This window comes from Mustelus asterias, chromosome 10 (assembly GCF_964213995.1).
Source record: "Mustelus asterias chromosome 10, sMusAst1.hap1.1, whole genome shotgun sequence".
Taxonomy (NCBI): Eukaryota; Metazoa; Chordata; class Chondrichthyes; order Carcharhiniformes; family Triakidae; genus Mustelus; species Mustelus asterias.
Genome location: NC_135810.1, coordinates 44,370,556 through 44,388,502, shown reverse-complemented (window position 1 = coordinate 44,388,502; position 17,947 = coordinate 44,370,556). Strand labels below are relative to the sequence as shown.

At 40.8% G+C, this 17,947-nt stretch overlaps 1 protein-coding gene across 1 annotated transcript in view; it reads right to left on the bottom strand.

Moving 5' to 3' along the window:
* nalf1b (NALCN channel auxiliary factor 1b) overlaps window positions 1-10,036 on the bottom strand; it is a 901,074-nt gene extending 891,038 nt beyond the window's left edge. Inside the window, exon 1 of the mRNA XM_078221675.1 lies at window positions 9,311-10,036. Coding sequence (XP_078077801.1) covers window positions 9,311-10,036 — 726 coding nt within the window. The remainder of the gene's footprint in view (window positions 1-9,310) is intronic.
* Window positions 10,037-17,947: the final 7,911 nt, after the last annotated feature.

The following is a 17,947-nucleotide window of genomic DNA, read 5'->3' as shown; positions in this document are numbered from 1 at the left end:
GTCAACCAAAATCATTTTAGGCCATTATTAACAGTCCTGTCAGCATATATATCAGTAAGCCAAAACATAGTTTAAGAGTTTAAATCCAATGAATGCTTTGTTTCTCATGAACGCAATGTGGAAGAGTCACAATTTGTGTCTCTAAGTAAATCTAATGAGGCAGCAATCTTCAGTAGCTTCCTGTATCTGATGAATTAGAATACAAAAGTAAATCAAGAGATTTTACTATCAACAACAATTATCCTAAGAGCTCACTGTCACTTAGCAATTAAGGTTATTCCAAATAAAAAATTCAGAGTTCTTGATTGTTTGTTTAAAAGTTGCTGAAGTAGATTTTTGATTATTTTAATTGGATGCATCTGTAATTCATACTCAAGCAACCATCTCATAACAATTATACAACAAACCCAACTGATTCCATATTTAACTATAGACTCAATTTCATAAGTTCATTGATGATTTACAGATTTTAGAAACTAACCATAGATTGAGAAAAATACTCATGCCTTTAAAAGTGCATCCACTACATTTGTTAATGCTATTATGTCTGGTGTTATATTTGTCACAAAAAACAACTTAATTCACCTATTGAACATGCTACTTGAGACTGCAATTAACATTGGCATTCTGCATTAATGTGTAAAGCAGATTCTAGTAAGTGCACAACAGTAATATTACAAACCAACTATCTAGAAAGAAAAAATAAATTTGCATTTATGTAGTCCCTATTGCGACCTCCCAAATTGCTTTATGATCAAGAAAGTACATTTAAATTGTAGGTACTGTTGTAATATAGGAAACCACAGCAACCAAATTGTTTACAGCAAGGTCCCACAAATAGCAATGAGATAACGATTAGATACTCTGAGGGATAAATGTTGGCCAGGGGTCCCCCGTTCTTCTTCAAATAGTGACCTGGAACGCCAACTAGGGTCTTGGTTTTATGTCCCATCTAAAAGTGCAGCATTCCCTCAGTACTGCAGTAGAATCTCAGCCTTGATTCTGTGGTCAAGTTCTCCGAAATGGGACTTGAACCCATAACTTTCTGATTCACAAGTGAGAATGCTACTAACTGGGCCACAACTGAGCCCCTAATCTGACGATCTAGGGATACAGAACTCCCATCCAGCAGCTTAACTAATGCCTTTTTAAGAATGCTCAGGTTGAATATCCTGGTTGCTTTATTTATTTAATATTGAAGCTTTTTAAATAAGAACAAAATAACCTTCCTGTGTGATCTTTTTTGAAAGCAATAAATGGGCACCAGAGAATCCGTATACTGGCATGTTAGCACACTTACACAGACGTCTCTCTGGGAGCCAAAATTCAAGCTGAAAGCTCCAGAATTACTCAGATCTTGTCTGCTGCATTTCACATTATACGCCTTGGTGTGTGCCTGGGTAACATCAAATGGATTAGCCTTATAACCTGTGAATCCTTGAAGATAGTTGAGAAGAATTTCCTTTTCCATTATATGGAGCATTCCATAATTCCCAATTTAATATTCTCATCATACAACCAGTGTAAAGCGAATTTTAAAATCATTTATGATAATTTCTTTTACTGGAGATTATTACAAACATATGAACCTCCTCTCTTCAGACACAATGCAGTACTTTTTCCTGAAAATTCACGAGTATTAAATTCATTGCATTGCTTCATTCCTAATATTGCTTCAATCTTAGAGACGTTCTAACATGAGTAGGGTAGTTAGTTTCATGACATTAGAGATAGACAAATAAAATTTTAACATGTTGGCGAATATACTCCCAATGTAACAGGAAAAGAAGTTGCTTTTACTTTCAGAGTCAACTGTCGATATTGTTCAGAAAAAGGCAGCTTATAAATATGTATAGTCAAGGAGGTAAGAGCAGTTCATGTTACTGTATCAGCTAATTTCCATCAGATTTTAGTGTGATATTTCACAATATGAAAACGCCTGTTGTGCGGCTCAGTGGGAGACGGATATGATTGTCACCTTATGAGAAATGAAGACTGCACAACTTGTATAACTCATAAAAAATAATGGATTTCTTTACAAGGTGGGTAAAAAAACAAAATGAGAAGCCGGGGCAAATCAGTAGTTCAGTATATGAGCTTAAAATAAAATCATATAAAATGCATTTTATTATATTTAATAATGACTTTTATGATGAAATTGGTGCTTAAATTTGCCCTAGTAATATGAACCAGCTTTCTGCTCTTTTTAAGAAAGGTCACTGAAACGGAATAATTTAACCTGTTGTCATACTAGGGATGATATTTTGCAGTTGCAGTATCTAGAAGCTAGCTCTCTAATGAGATAGGATTTCACTAATGTAGTATATTTTTGCCTTGTCAATAAATAGTTACACATGAAACCTTCGGGGATTTTAAGAGCTGCAGAGTAAGAAAGTGTGGGAGTGAGTAAAACAACATTATTTTGTTTGTATCTATGATTGATGTTTAAAATAACATAGTAGGAAAAAATTGAAATATTTTCTTTTGAAGTGAGCTATCTGAAAGTGTCCAAATTTGAGATGAGAAACAAAGTTACCAATGGAGCAATCCAGAATATGCCATTTAAGTTTTGCAGATCCAGCACCAACATAACCAACAGAAGAACAGTATCACCCCCACAGTCATGTCTGCGAATTTATGGAAAGAAAAGACACTTTAAAATACCTTTAAAAACAATGTGGAGAAGAGAATAGACAATCTGTATGAGAAGAAGATGGAGTCAAGAGCATCTGGTGATCTTCTTCCTTCTGTGCTAATATACATGAAACTCCGCAAGCTTGGAAATAGCCTGCTTGTCTGGTCTGGACACTAAAATGTAAGTGGCATTCCTTGGAGAGAACATTAAAAATGTAACAATCTCCCCTGTGCACATAAGAGTTAATATTGTCTAAATATACATAAAAATGGATACACAATAACCGCACACACTTAGTGGCTGCAGAATGAAATTCCACAGAATGGGCAGGAAGGAAAAGCACTCTATGACAAGAAGATGCAAATGTTTTGCAGGTAGTCATGGGGAAAAAAGGGGAAACCATCCTGCAAATTCTCACCTGTTCATAACAGCAATTTATAGAATCATAAAATTGTTATTGTGCAGAAGGAGGCCATTCAGTCCGTCATGTCTGTGCCGATTCGCTGAATGAGCATGATGACTTCGTGCCATTCTCTTTTCCCCAGTCCAGTACAGTGTTTCTATTCAAATAATCATCTAATGCCCTCATGAGATACATCACTCCTGGAAACTAACTGATTAGAGATAATCCATTGTCATTTTTGCATCTGCAAAACAGTATTTGCAAAACATTATGGTGTTGATGTTCTCAAAATACATTTTTATTATCTTAAATGGTCTTTGAGGGCAGGATGAAGGTACCATCATATTTCCGCAGCTATTATCATGTTTACTGACCATTCAAAGTCCAGGTTTACTGAAGCACATATGTATAATCTGTCCAAGGCGGCTCACTGACAAAAATATCACAAACAATTAATTGGGATAAACTGGCACAGAGATAAAACAGAGATACTGGCTACGAGATATGCCCAATATCCCAATATCCAGATATGCCCAATATCCAGTTATATTGTTGTCAGTATAATTGAATTCCATGCAGGGTGTATAACAGACAACTCCATGTTCAGTTTCACTCTAAATGTGTTTCTGATACACTGCTGCTGTAACTGATAATGTTTGTGGTGATCAGGACTGAATAGCCACTGCAAATAGTAACAATAACATTTACCAAACTTTTCACTGCCCACTGAATACTTATTTTCATCAGATACAAGAAATCACAGATCAACAGTACTGTCAATTAGTACCAAGATGAAACATATAAAGTACCTTCTGTTATGTCCCTTGACAATTCCTCTTTCGAAAATTAACAAACTAATGTAGCTTATCAATAATATTCCAATAAAGGGAATAATTTGAAAAACATAAATTTCTACAATTCAGCAGAGAAACTCTTGGGAGTGAATGTTCCTTCTGAGCAGAGTTCATGGAGCCAGCCATGGAAATGTTCAATGAATGGTTCCAATGAGAGGCCTGGTCCATTTTAAAGACTAAGTCACATTTGCATCAGGAGAGTTGACTGGAGCTGGACTTTGAGTACCTTGGGCCTGCCTGCCAGCTTTGGGCTGCAAGCATTTGAGGGAGTCTAACCAGTTTCCTTGAAGAAAAATGTAAATCCATTGAGAGGAAGTAGGCGTGAGGCAATCTCTGGATACTCAGAGCAACAGTGTACAAGAATAGACTTGTTGTACCTGGAAGAGTATTCCCGTCTACCAGGCCTCAAAATAATGGAGAACTTACCTTCAGGATCTTACTCATCCAGGCTGGCAGCTGATGAACAATCTGAACGGTTCAGTTGAAAATTGCAAACACAGTCCTGCTTCCATTTTAAGACTCCAATCTCTAAATTAAGTGGGGCCACCAAGAAATTTCAGGGCTGCTCTAGCTACTAAGCCTCAGACTCTGCTGATCATTGCCTTGCCATTTCTCATAGGCTGAATGGTTGCAACCTTAAACCTTAAATGCTTTATTCTTTTTTAAGTGACTAAGAATGTTTCTTTCTGCAGATATATCCTGAACATTAGCTTGAATTCCAATGCAGAAAGAAATAATCACTACAATACAAACAAAAGACTAAGGAGGCTGGAAGTTGGAATAAAACAGAAAATATTGGAAGCAGGTCAAGTGGCATCTGTGGAGTGAGAAAGAAAGTTAACATTTTAGCTTAATCGTTCATGAGAACTGGAGAAGTTAGATTGGCAGCTCATTAGCAAGTCCAGAGATAGGAAAAAGACAGCAGAGAAAAAATGAAAGGGAGAGAGATCTGTGATGAGGTGGAGGTCAGAAGTGATCAAATGATGGAAGTGATGATGGTGAAGCAAAAGGAAGTAAAATTTTGTTTAAAAATAGGCCCAGTGAAAGTTAAATTGTTATTGTGCAGTAGCAGAGGAACCCATCCGATTCACTAATGTCCTTTAGGGCAGAAAATCTGGCATCCTTACCTGGTCTAGCCTACATGTGACTCCAGATCTGTCAAAGAAAACAAAGGCTCCATTTGCTGAGAAGTATGGCAGAGGAAAAACAAATCATTACAGGCTGCCTTTTAAGTTCTTACAGTTTCCCTTCAATTTTTAATCTTTGTTTCCTAAATTTTATGCTCTGCAACATGAATTATTTGCATATGACAATGGATCTACATGCATAGACGATGCTTCAAAGATTATATAACCTTCCCACGTGCTCCTGTTTCTTTCAAAAGTATACTGATTGTGCTAGAATGTTCTTCTATAGGTCCAAGCTATGCTCAAGCATTTGGCAATCCTCCTGGGTGACCCAAATTGACAGTGAGTACCAGCAGACTATGCAGGTTCAGCGCACTGAGTGTTATTCTGTCTTCACTTTCATAAAAAGAAGTGCAATATCTAGTTAGAAGTACTTCAGCCATGTAGAAACAGACAGAAAGAACTACAATTATTTATTTTATCACCAAAAAGTCAACAAACTTGTTATAATGGCAGAAATCTAACTGATGTATTTGTTCAAGTAAGAAGAATTAAAAAAAAACAATTAAAATTCACCCCACTAGTCCAAAATCCATAAATTATATATGGTTACTGTCAAGTCTATTGATATTTTTAGTGTTACATGCATATAAATGTTTAGCCAGTGTGGTTAAAATATGTACTTATGTAAATAATAAAAAAAGTTTTGTATAAAAGAGGAAAAATTAAAATTGGCTCTGGGCTATTGAGATATGACTGTTGATACTAATGGGGAACTGAAAACATGCAGAACTGAGTCACATCATAGATAGCGGACAATGAGAATACTGATCAATGCCTGAGCTGTATTTTATGGGTGGTAAGCAATTGCTGTAATGAATGTTGTTGCAATCAATGAAACTATAAATCTGGAAGGAAGCTCACTGTCTGCCCCACTGCTATTTCCAACCTTCCTTCTCCATGTCCTGACTCTGAGAATCTGTTACTCCATTGCCCGAGACCCCAAGATGTTTGCAAGGCCTCAGTAAGCCTCGACCATGAACAAATCCCAACATCTTAAAGGTTTATTTTACAGGTATTTTTCTTTTATAAAGGTATTGCATTTTGGAGTCAGAAGTTTTCACTTTGATTAAAATAAATATAAATATCTTACACTTCCTGAGCTAGTAATCAGGTACGAACTGTATATTTTTCTAAGTTCCATATTTTCTGGTATATAATAATAGTTTTATTGTTATAAAGCCACATTTAAAGACATGTGTTCTTTATTAGGTCAATAAACAACAAAATTAAATTAAAGATTTTCCTTGTATGAGGATGAAAATATATTTATGCAAATTAAATAATGCATAAATCACACTGTAAATGTCATCCCTAAGCCTAGTATCATTATTAAATTACACCATGTTGTATATTTTAGAAACACAAAGCACATATGGATCATAATATTATTCTTGTTATACTGTTCTGATTTGACCAAATGTAAAGAGTTCTCCATACTGTAAGCAACAGCAAATCACATAAGTGAACACCACCAAAGTGTAATGCTATGAAAGTGTTTTTCATCCACAACCCCATTAATCTCACCCTCATCAAATTAGATGAAACTGAGTTATGAGGAATATAATTCAACGTGATCTCAAATGGGATTACTAAATGCATGGTATGCTTAAGGGAGCAAATGGAAGACTTCACAAATGAGGTATTTTCAACGATATCTCAAACTGACTGATGCACTGTAGTTACATAAGACCAATTGTTGAGTATGCAGGGCCCGTTTGAAATGCTGGACTGAACAAGAAGCACGTGAACACGCTCGAAAACATTCAGAAAGGAGCATTGAAATTGATCCAAGGTAACACATACCAAAGCTACGCTGACACAATCGAAGAACTGAATATGCCTTCCGTTGCCGAAAGGCGGAAAAGGCTCTACCTGAACTTTATTAGGAAACTCTTGAATCCCATCCCCCATTGCCATCTCTTGCTACAACCACACGAAAGTAAATCTGCAATGAAATTAAGATGAAAATGTACAATTCTGCAAAAAATAGACACAGAACTAATAGATTACCAGACAGCCTAATCCCGTACTTCGTAAATCTTCAAACTGGCTACACGACTTTAGCAGAAAATAGTTTCGTGTTTATTTTGCAGATTAAAGAGGTCTGCATTGTGCGACATATTGCAATTATTTATATACTTAAATGGATTGCACAACTATGAACATTTATTATTTTCTCCTTTATTTTAATGATTGTCTATAACGAAGTTATGAAGTATTGTCACTTGTTTTCTTTCTATTGTCATCACAGTTAAGCACTTGCCACCATGATTTTTCAGTCAACCAATTGTTTTTCAGCCTGTTTGCTCAGAAATCTGCTATGTACATGGATGAAAGTGAATCACCCACTCTCTGAAAGTCACTGAACGTAGAAATGCAATTTGAGTTCCAACTTCTCGACGGTGAATTAACAGCATCTACTCAAAGATTAATATCTTACAGACTGTTACTTCGCACCACAAGTAAAACCAACCTGTTGATATGAGGCGTATCTGCCTTTTTCTTCCTTTCTACCTTTACATAGAGCCATGACCCATTCATCTATTGACATTATACAATCCGACTTGCACATTAAAGATTTATTGAATACAAATATTAAACTGAAGACCGTAGGATATGCAGTAAAACGTTGTGAACATAAAACGCACTGTTTTTCCCCGTGTTGGAAGTATGGGATGTGCAGTAGGGATCTAGCTGTCTTTGAACTGAAAGAAACATTGGAAAACCTATTCAATGTATCTTCCGACGCCAAAGTGTCCTCAAACAGATATTTGAAATATTTCTACATGATTAGGTATCAAATCCGCCAGCAAAGTTAATCATCGTCTGGAAAGTAGTACAACCGTGTTTCAGCCCAGTTATTTATTGTTAAGGCACCAGTTCCTGGATGGTAACACGGATTCAGCACCTTGGAGAGCGACCAGTGCTGATTCGCTGCGCCGCCACCTCAGCCGCAGAATTTAAATTGCATTTTCTGTTTCACTACACAAATGTGGTTTTCTTTCGCTGCATTTTCTCCCCCATTCCATCCCCGTCGATGACTTGTCTTCCTTGTACCATCTTTTTACCCCCACAATCTCTGAACATTCCCCTCTTTTGTTTGCAGCCGGCTCAATATTATTGCTTGTGAATGCGGATTCCCTTACATGGACGCCCCAGTCAATATTAGTGTTGTCATTGTCAAGGTTTTTGTTGAGTGAGTGTTGGATGCAAGTCAGGGTGAGCGGTCTATTCCGCGGCGTTGAGAAAGTTTGTGACGGCTGGAGGTTCAAGATGCTGTGAATACAGCTGGAAGCCAGCGCTCAGGATCCCCCTGGGCTCCGCGTGAAGATGCGCAAGGAATAGCGATGAGCCTGTTTGAAATGCTATCATTCATGTGAGACTGAAGAGGCTCCTGCGCCGACACTGGATTTGGCCCATCACATTTATTGCTCTAAAAAATATCCAACATTGGAATGACATCTAATGAAGCATCGGTAACCAAAACATGAAAACAGTAAAATGGTTATTAGCTGGCCCCCCGCCATCCCCCCACCACCACATTTGAATTTCGAGAATACATACACAAAGAATACTGTGACAGGGAACATTATATAGCCCAGATAGAAATGAAGGCACTTCATGGAGTTAACAGCGCAACATGTTCAATTATTTCTCGACAAATGGTATTCTGTCCTTCGGGATTCCAATCTCCACTTTGAGAATGTGTCTGAGTTACAGCTTATGCATCATTCTAAGATATCGTAGGCTCCCAGTTACGAAGCACACTGCTATTATCTGCAAACATGTCAGTTGTGTGACAGGCCGCTGGGATGCACCAGTTAATTGTTTGGCTAAATCTATGAGTGCAGCACTGGTAACTAGACAGATTAACCAAACCTCTGGTTAAGGAGTAGTTTCCTCCACACGCCCCTGCCTGAAAGGGAAGGTGGATTTCCAGCCAGTTTTACAGTCATTTAAATTCATCACTTGTCCGCACTTCACAACTGCGCAAAATCAGCTTTCTCCGCCCAGGGGCTGAGCCACAAGACTTGGGGGAAACAAATGACTTTTTCTTTTTCTTTGTTTTAACAACAATTTCAAAACAACAACAGCTCCCGAGGAATCCCGGTGCAAACCAGTTGCCACCAACAAACCTGCCGTCGCCATGCCAACAGCACAGATCTTCCAACTTTCATCCGCAATGCCGCCAACCAATCAATGGGAAAAAAAAGTCCAACGCTCTTACCTTGCACTCCTCCATGCAACTTTTTACCGAGTATTCTCCCGATTGCAAATACTTCTGAAACAAGACCTGGAACTCCTCGTACTTCTCCTGGGCGTGCTGGTCTAACCGCTCATAAGTCTCAACACATTGGACGCAAAGCGTGGCATCGCCATCCAGTACCCTGCTCAGGTGGCAATTCGAGCCCTCTGGGGTAGGCATCCCGGCAAACAGATCCGAAAGGGTGTAGGAATCACAAAAGGGCAGGTGGAAATTGCTGAGAGACAGGGGAGTGGAGCCTGAGCTTACTTTCTCCCTCACACTGCCACAGACAGACTCAGGATCCTCCACAGTCAACCACTGCTGAGATAGACAGTGTGGGGAGCACGTTTCCTGCCGCCACTTAGTGGTATTCTCTACAAAAATAGTGCCTTGGTCACTGCTGATGGTTTTCCTTGGCTGCTCAGGTCTAAGGGGGGTGGGGGAAAGTAAATGATTTGCTGCCCTGAGCTCCTCGCCCATGTCTGCCAAGGTGCCCTGCTCCTGGTCCCTGGTCCTGGTCAGGTTTGCCTCTGCAGACAGCCACAAGTGATCAGAGAGCAGGACCGTAAAAAACAAGAGAGATGCTAAAGACAGTCGCCATTTCTGCGCCCGCTCGGAATCTGTGCACAGCTTCTCGTTCTGCCGGGGGACATACCAAATTTTGAATCCATCGTCTTGGTGCCGACACATCCAAGCGCCTTTGGTCATATTGTGGGCAAGTGCGGCTCCGGCCGATTCCACAACCAATGCCCCCGGCCCCTATAGACATTGACCGGGATGTTGGCTCGCCCGCTCCCGTGCTTGGCTCAGCTTGAATCAGCCTCTCCCTCTTCGCAAATGGTCAACTGTTGCCATCCAGTCGGCGGGCAGCAGGCACAGGAAAATCAAGGGCTGTCACATCACACTTCACCACAACTCTCCAGAGGAAAACCTACTTTTCGGTGACAACATGCTCCTAGTGACAGCCAGCTCCCCTCTCCACTCTCTGCAAGATTCAGATCACACCATATCCCAGCTTCACACAGCCAGCCCCCTGAGCAGCTCATCAAAGAAATCAGCAAATACGCCAGAGAGAGAAAAAAAGTTCAACTATTTATCCTGCCCCGGGCAATGTCACTGGCTCCAGCGTTTGGATCCCCACAGACCTCTGAGCTAGATGTTCAGTTGCGGCCATCTTCGCCTAGAAATACCTTGATTTTGGGGGTGGGGGGAGCTTGAGGACGATGGTTTGCGTCATCTCTCTAGCTCTGAGATCTCTCAATTTGACACAGACAGCAGCCTGAGTGGGACTGGGACACACACACACACTGTCCATTCATATCAACATCTGCTCATATTAAAGCAGCTTCGTTCAAACGATGCTGAGGCTCTGGTTAAATGAGAGCGATTTGATATTTGCATCAAACGCCCGAGTGAAGTTTGGAAGTGCTAAGCGCATACACGGGAAGAGCCATTTGGGATTCTTCCTTCATTCGGTGACGAAGATGTTTGGGGCGTGCCGAGCGGCAGTGAGCCAGTACAACTGTTCAGAGGAACATTTGGGGGTGAAGAGGTTCGTGGAGGATTGCATTGAAGCCGTGTGCTGCGCTGCGCAATTTGAGGGGAGCGAACTGCAAACATCCATTGTGGACCGCCAAACCCGGGAGAACACACTGGAGCCAAACTCAAAGCTTTGCAAGCCGCCAGTTGCTGTACAAAACCGGGCTACAGTGCATGTCCCTGCTGCAGTATGTATCTAATTCGCCTGGCTGATCTGATCGCTGTCTGCTTTGAACAGGGCAGGCACCTTGCTTTATTGGGTTGACTAAATGTCTGAACCCAAACAACATTAGTCATCGCAAAATGCAGATCAGCCCGGGTGCAGGAAGGTGGTGGTGGTGATTGGCGCGGGGGGGTGGGTGCTCCATTCCACAAATCTTACTGTTGCAGAAGCTGGGTGACTGAGGTCTGTTTTTATACCTGCTGCTTAGTATTTTCACACAACTTGTAACTGCCACGCTTGGCTGATTTGTATTCCTTTCCAATCGGAGAAGCAGCGACGAATGCACAGGAAAAAAAATAATAGCAATAATCTCAGCTCCCACGTTGCAACAGCCCCGAAACTGTAGCCTGGACATCTGAATCTTTGATGGCTGAAGGGTTTCAGTGATGGGGATAAAGTGGACCAGAACGTGTAAACAGCGTGGGGATGGAATGGCCCGAATGATCGCTGATCTTTGAAGGAATCACAGGAATCTGCAGCAGGAAAGCTGGGGGAACCCTCAGCAACATGGCTGGGATTTCACAGCATACCAAACTGCAGGCAGTGGAATTTGAGGGGTTACAGATTATGACAAGACATTTTTGATGAAACAACTGTTTTACTTCCCCCCCTCTAAAAAAAGGGTTGAAGGGAATGAAAGGCTTGCATTTATATAGCACCCAAAACCCTGTGAAATCAATTAAAGTTCGTTTGAAGTGTAGTTAGAAAACCCAACACCCAATTCATACAGAGAAGTCTTCACAAACAGCAGAGGTTTTTACTTACTGATCGTGTTTGAGGAATAAATGTTGTCCAGGACAGCAAGGAGCACTGTTTTACCATTCTCTGAATAATACCCCGGGATCTATTCCCTGCTCGCTGAAAGAATGTGATGGGACTTATGTTTAACTTCGGGTCCTACATCTTCGACAGTGCAGCTCACCCCCACTGAAAAGTCAACCTGCATTTTGTGCTCAAATCTCCGGCATGGGACTTGACTCCACTAGCTCTTAACTTCAAGTTGACAGTATGATCACCAAGCTACAGCTGACCAGTTGAGGAATGAAATCAGTGATGAATTTGTAAGACCCAATGATTCATTTATTCTTTTCAACCTGCATTTAAACTGTACAATATTGTCTCAGATTGTCCAGGTCCTTACTATGGTGTAATGAAACACTACAAATAAATTGTAATAAACAAACACATAGGATTTCAGAGGATATACAGCACAGAAACAGGCCATTCAGCCCAACCAGTCCATGCCAGTGTTTCTACTTCACTTGAACCTGCTCAAATCACTCATCATTAAATTTACGATTGTAATCTTCTCAGATCCTTGTCTACTTTCCCCTTAAATGCATCCATACTATTCACTTCAACCATTCCCTCTGGGGAGTTCCATATTCTCAGCATTCTTTACGTGAAGCTTTGTCTTCTGAATTTCTTAGTGACTATTTTATATTGATGGCTTCTTGTTATGTTCTTTCCCACACGAGGAAACATTTTCTCTGTACCCATTCAATCAAAATATTTTGTAATTTTAAGTACCTCTACAAGGTCAGTCTTTTGTGAACAGAAAATAGACTGGTGGTGAGCTTATCTTCTTAATCCGCCTGCCGATGGGTGGGGTGAGCCGGTAAGATCGCGAGAGTGCCGAGAAATCAGGTTCACCTCTTGGATCTTACTGGCACCGGATATCTGGCGAGATCAGCCATGCGCCCGAAAAGGGCATGAAGCTGATTGTAATATTTAAATTTGATGTTAAATAGCATTTAAATAGCATTTAAATATTACAATTGAGCCTCAGGATGCAATTGTCTGGGCTCACTTGCCTCTGTGACCTCACTGATAAAGGTTCTCTCTGGTGAAGATCACGTGCGGTTGCCATCAACAGGAACCTGATGGATGGCCATGCCAGTAGAACTAGAGGCCATTGAGCCCTCTTCGGGAGAAGAGGGGGTGCCCCTTCGGCAGTGCCAACCTGGCACCCGGCACAGCCAGCCTGGCAACTGGCCATGCCCAGACACTGGTTAGTGCCAAGGTGTGAGGCCTGAGGGGGCGGGCCTATAGGAATGAAGACCGCTGCAACTCTGCAATAGCGATCAGTGGGGGGAGGAGCGGGAATTGTTGCCACTCTACAACAGCAATCAGTATGTGGGGACCACTGCACGCTCTGCAACAGTAATTGGTTGGGAGGAACTGCTGCTGTTCTGCAACAAGATCGCTGGAGGGATGGTTTTGGCCATGATTGGTCCGGGTGGGGAGGGGGGATTGGTCCAAGTGGGGGGTGGCGATCGGCCACGAAGCCCCATGGTGGTGGGGGGAGGGGGGTGATCGACCACGAAGGCCAGGTATAGCTTGGGGCAGCAGTGACAGATCTCAATGCTCACAGAGCACAGAGATTTGCACAAGCGCAATGGTGCCCTGTGCTGTTGTCAGATGGCTTTCAGGCAAGTTAGGCCCCACCCACCCCGCCTCCTGGCAGAAACTGGTTTTGGCTAATTTTCTTTTGACAGAATCAGGTAAGATTCGATTTTTAAGTCGCCCAAAAAACGGTGCCAATTTCTCTGATTTTCATGCTCATTCGACATTTATAATATTTTTGGTAAGGTCATCTCCTTGGTGTTCTAATCAAGGTTCAATATAGGTTTTGGATAACTTTCCTAATTTTCAATCTTTCCCTCTAGAAATAAAGCCTAATGCTTGATTCACTTTTCTTAAGGCCTTGCTAACCTGTGGCATAACCTTTGGTGATTGCTTTAATTGCACTGGAGATCCCTTTGTTCCTCTACCATCTTAGGTTTGAACCTTGCGAGTAATAACTGATCTCTCTATTCTTCTTACCAAAATGTTCAACCTCACATTTATCTGTGTTGAACTTCAGTTGCCATTTATTCACCCATTCTGCAAGTTTATTGATGTCCTCCAGTAATATGTTGCAGTCCTCCTCGGTATTGACCATACATCCTACTCTCCACCCTCACCACCCTGTAAATTTAGAAACTGTGTTTTATCTTCCAAAGTCCAAACTTTTGATATAATTTGTGAACAGCAGTGGTCTCAGCAAGGATCCCTGTGGAACATTATTTCTCACCTTCTTCCACTCTGAATTTTAATTCCACTCTGCTTTCTGGCTTTAAACCAGCAAGTAATCCAGTCAGTCACTTGTCCCCTGATTGAATATTCTCTGACCTTATTCATCAGTCTTTTATTGGGGCTTATTATTTAAGGCCTTCTGAAAATCCAGACAAACAATATCCATTGCATCACCATTGTCTACTCTATTTGTTGCCGAGAATCATAGAATAGAATCAGGGATTTTCCAGCCACGTGTACCTCAAGACCGGAAATCCCACTCGAGGTCAATGGACTACCTGCTATGGTTCGTGGGGAGGGTGAGATGGGAAATCTATGGCCAGCATCCTATTTTCAAGAAGACAGACAGAGTAAAGGAGAGAAACCAAAAGAGAAAATGCTGGAAAATCTCAGCAGGTCTGGCAGCATCTGTAAGGAGAGAAAAGAGCTGATGTTTTGAATCCAGATGACCCTTTGCTTTTATGAAAGGAGAGAAAACTCCATGACCTTGATGTGTAACGAAGGAGCAGCGCTCTGAAAGCTAGTGGCTTTTGCTACGTAAAATCCTGTTTCACGTAAATAAAACTGTTGTACTTTAACCTGGTGTTGTGAGACTTCTTACTGTGTTTACCCCAAGTCCAACACCGGCATCTCCACACCATATCCCACAGAAACACAGGGCCGCTGAGAATCCCAGGGCGGGAATGGAAAGTACAATAGTAGCTTGATGGTAGAAGCAAATGTCAGCTTCATGGAGCAAAGTACTTTGTCATATGTATTAACTGTGCTATTTACACAACTCAATGAACCTCAAATTTAAGCAGCAAGGAATTGTGGAGAGAAGAATCAGGGTGAAATAAGCCACATGACAGTTCAATGTTAAGATAACTGTTTTCTGTATAATCCTTAAAACAGGTTCAAACACCTTGGAATCCTGCACTTTATTCATAAATTTACAGTGGTGAGGCATTGCAAGATGCAGTTTAGTTTATGAAGTGTTGAGACTGCTAGTGGTCAGCTTTCAGACTATGAAATAATGGTTTATGAGGCTAGCAGTAAACATACCACCATCACCATGGGGCTAACATGCAGAAATAGTAAAAGCAATTCGCCCAACTAAAAGTAATGACTCCTCCATCCACTGATCCCTGAGAAACAACAAAATCATTGCAGGTGGTTTGAATCTAATCCATGTGCATGTCCATGTTCTCTTTATAGGAAGTGACTCACAACCAGCTTCCTATAAGCTATTGAGAGTTACATTTTGGAAAGCAACAATGTGTCTTCCTTTCTGGAAGATGATATTTATTCAATACCTTATTGCTACCTTCTACAAAAGTTGCATAATGAAGAGCAATCTAGGGCTGGATTTTACGTGGCATTGTGTTCCCCACCCCAGCTAAAAAGTCAGGGGAACTTGCTCCCCATCCCAATGGCCGCCCTTGCTACTCTGGAACCTTTCCTACAGATTGGAGGGTCACTAATTTAACCCCACTATTTAAAAAGGGAGGTATAGAGAAAACAGGAATTATAGACCAGTCAGCCTGACATTAGTAGTGGAGAAAATCCCAGAGTCCATTATCTCGATCAGTGGCATGATTGAGGAGAGTCAGCATGGATTTACAAAGGGGAAATCATGCTTGACAAATCTATTTGAATTCTTAGAGAATGTGACTAATAGAGTTGACGAGGGGGAGTCAGTGGATGTAGTTCATTTGGATTTTCAGAAGGTTTCGACAAAGTCCCGCATAGGAGATGAGCATGTAAAATTTAAGTGAAGGGGTTGGGGGTAATGTATTGAGATGGATAGAAAACTGATTGGCAGACAGGAAACAGAATAGAGATAAACAGGTCTTTTTTCTAAATGGCAGGCAATGAAGAGTGGGACACCGCAGAGATCAGTGCCAGCTATTCACACTATATATTAATAATTTAGATGATGGAACTAAATGTAATATCTCCAAATTTGCAGATGACATAACATTGGGTGGGAGGGCGAGCTGTGAGGAAGATGCAGAGTTGCTTCTATGTAATTTCAGCAAGTAGAGTGAGTGGGCAAATATATAACAGATTAAATATAATGTGGATAAATGTGAGGTTATGTACTTTGATAGCAAAACTAGGAAGGCAGGTTATTACCTAAATGGCTACAGATTGAGAGAAAGGAATGTGCAACAAGGTCTGTGCGTCCTTGTACATCAGTCTGAAAGTAAGCATGCAGATGCAGCAGGCAATAAATAAGGCAAATGGTACATTGGCCTTCATAGCGAGAGCATTCAAGTCCAGGAGCAAGGATATTTTGCTGCAATTATACAGGGCCTTGGTGAGATCACACCTGGAATATTGTGTACAATTTTGGTCTCCTTATCTAAGGATGGATGTTCATGCTGTAGAGGGAGTGCAGAGATGATTTACCAAATTGATTCCTGGGATGGTGGGACTGACATATGAGAAGAGATTGAGTTGATTAGGATTATGTTCACGGGAGTTTAGAAGAATGAGGGGAGATCCCATAGAAACCTATAAAATTCTAACAGGACTAGACAGGGTAAATACAGGAAGGATGTTCCCAATGGTGGGGGAATCCAGAATCAGTGGTCACAGTCTAAGGGTATGAGGAAAAACCATTTAGGACTGAGATGAAGAGAAATTTCTTCACCCAGAGTGTGGTAAGCCTGTGGAATTCACTATCACAGAAAGTAGTCGAGGCAGAAACACTTCAAGAAAGAGTTAGATACAGTTCTTGGGGCAAAAGGGATCACAGGATATGGGGGAAAGCAGGGACAGGTTACTGAGTTGGATGATCAGCCATGATCAAAATGAATGGTGGAGCAGGCTTGAAGGGCCAAATGGCTTACTCCTTTTTTCTATGAATAATCATTCTTGAAACATCCAGGATTCAATTCAAACACCTTCTCTTAAAAGCCTCGCTGAATTGAACAACAAATTCATTTCCAAGCAGGTATCGAAAAATGTTCATGTGGAATGGGCATCGACATCCTATCAATTTTTGAAGCTAAAACTGGAATTAGATAAACATTAAGTGATCAGAAAATTTACTTGGCGGGTAGACTGTCAGGTGCAGGAAACTTTACTGAAACATGAGTTTTCCTATAAAATACAGTTGTTGCTTAACATTGCCCTCTAGTGGTTAGAATACTTTAATAGAATTAGCAACCAATTTAATAAGGTTCACACGTGAAATTGCTAACTCAAATTAAACTTTATGGAATTGAATGAAAAGTACTCACCTGGTCAGATTATTAATGGGAGGTAGAAGGCAGAGAGTAGGGATAATTGGTATTTAGTCTCATTGGAAGGAAGTAATTTGTGGTGTCCCAAAGCATCTGTATTAGTGCTATTACTTATATTTTATTTATGACGTGGATAACAGCAGAGAGCCATATATTCAAGTTTGCCATTGCCACAAAGATTGCTGGTATCGTAATAAAAACAGAAAATGATGGAAAAGTTAGCAGGTCTGGCAGCGCCTTTGGAGAGAGAAACAGAGTTAGAATTTTGAGTCTGTATGCCTCTTGAGAGCAGAAGAGAGGTAGAAATATAATGGGTTTTGTATTGTTGAAGACTAGGGTGGAGCAAAATAGAAGGAAGCTCAGGAGAGATTTGACAAAAATGTCATGAACAAAAGATAAAGTGAGTGGGAATGATAGTGTTAAAGACTAAGGCAGTGTTAATAGTGGCATTAAGGTCAAATAGCAGAATGTGTTGATAGCAAAACAAGTGTCAGCACTCTCTTGAAAGCAAAAGATAAGAACAAGATACACAGATTGGCCCTGTGA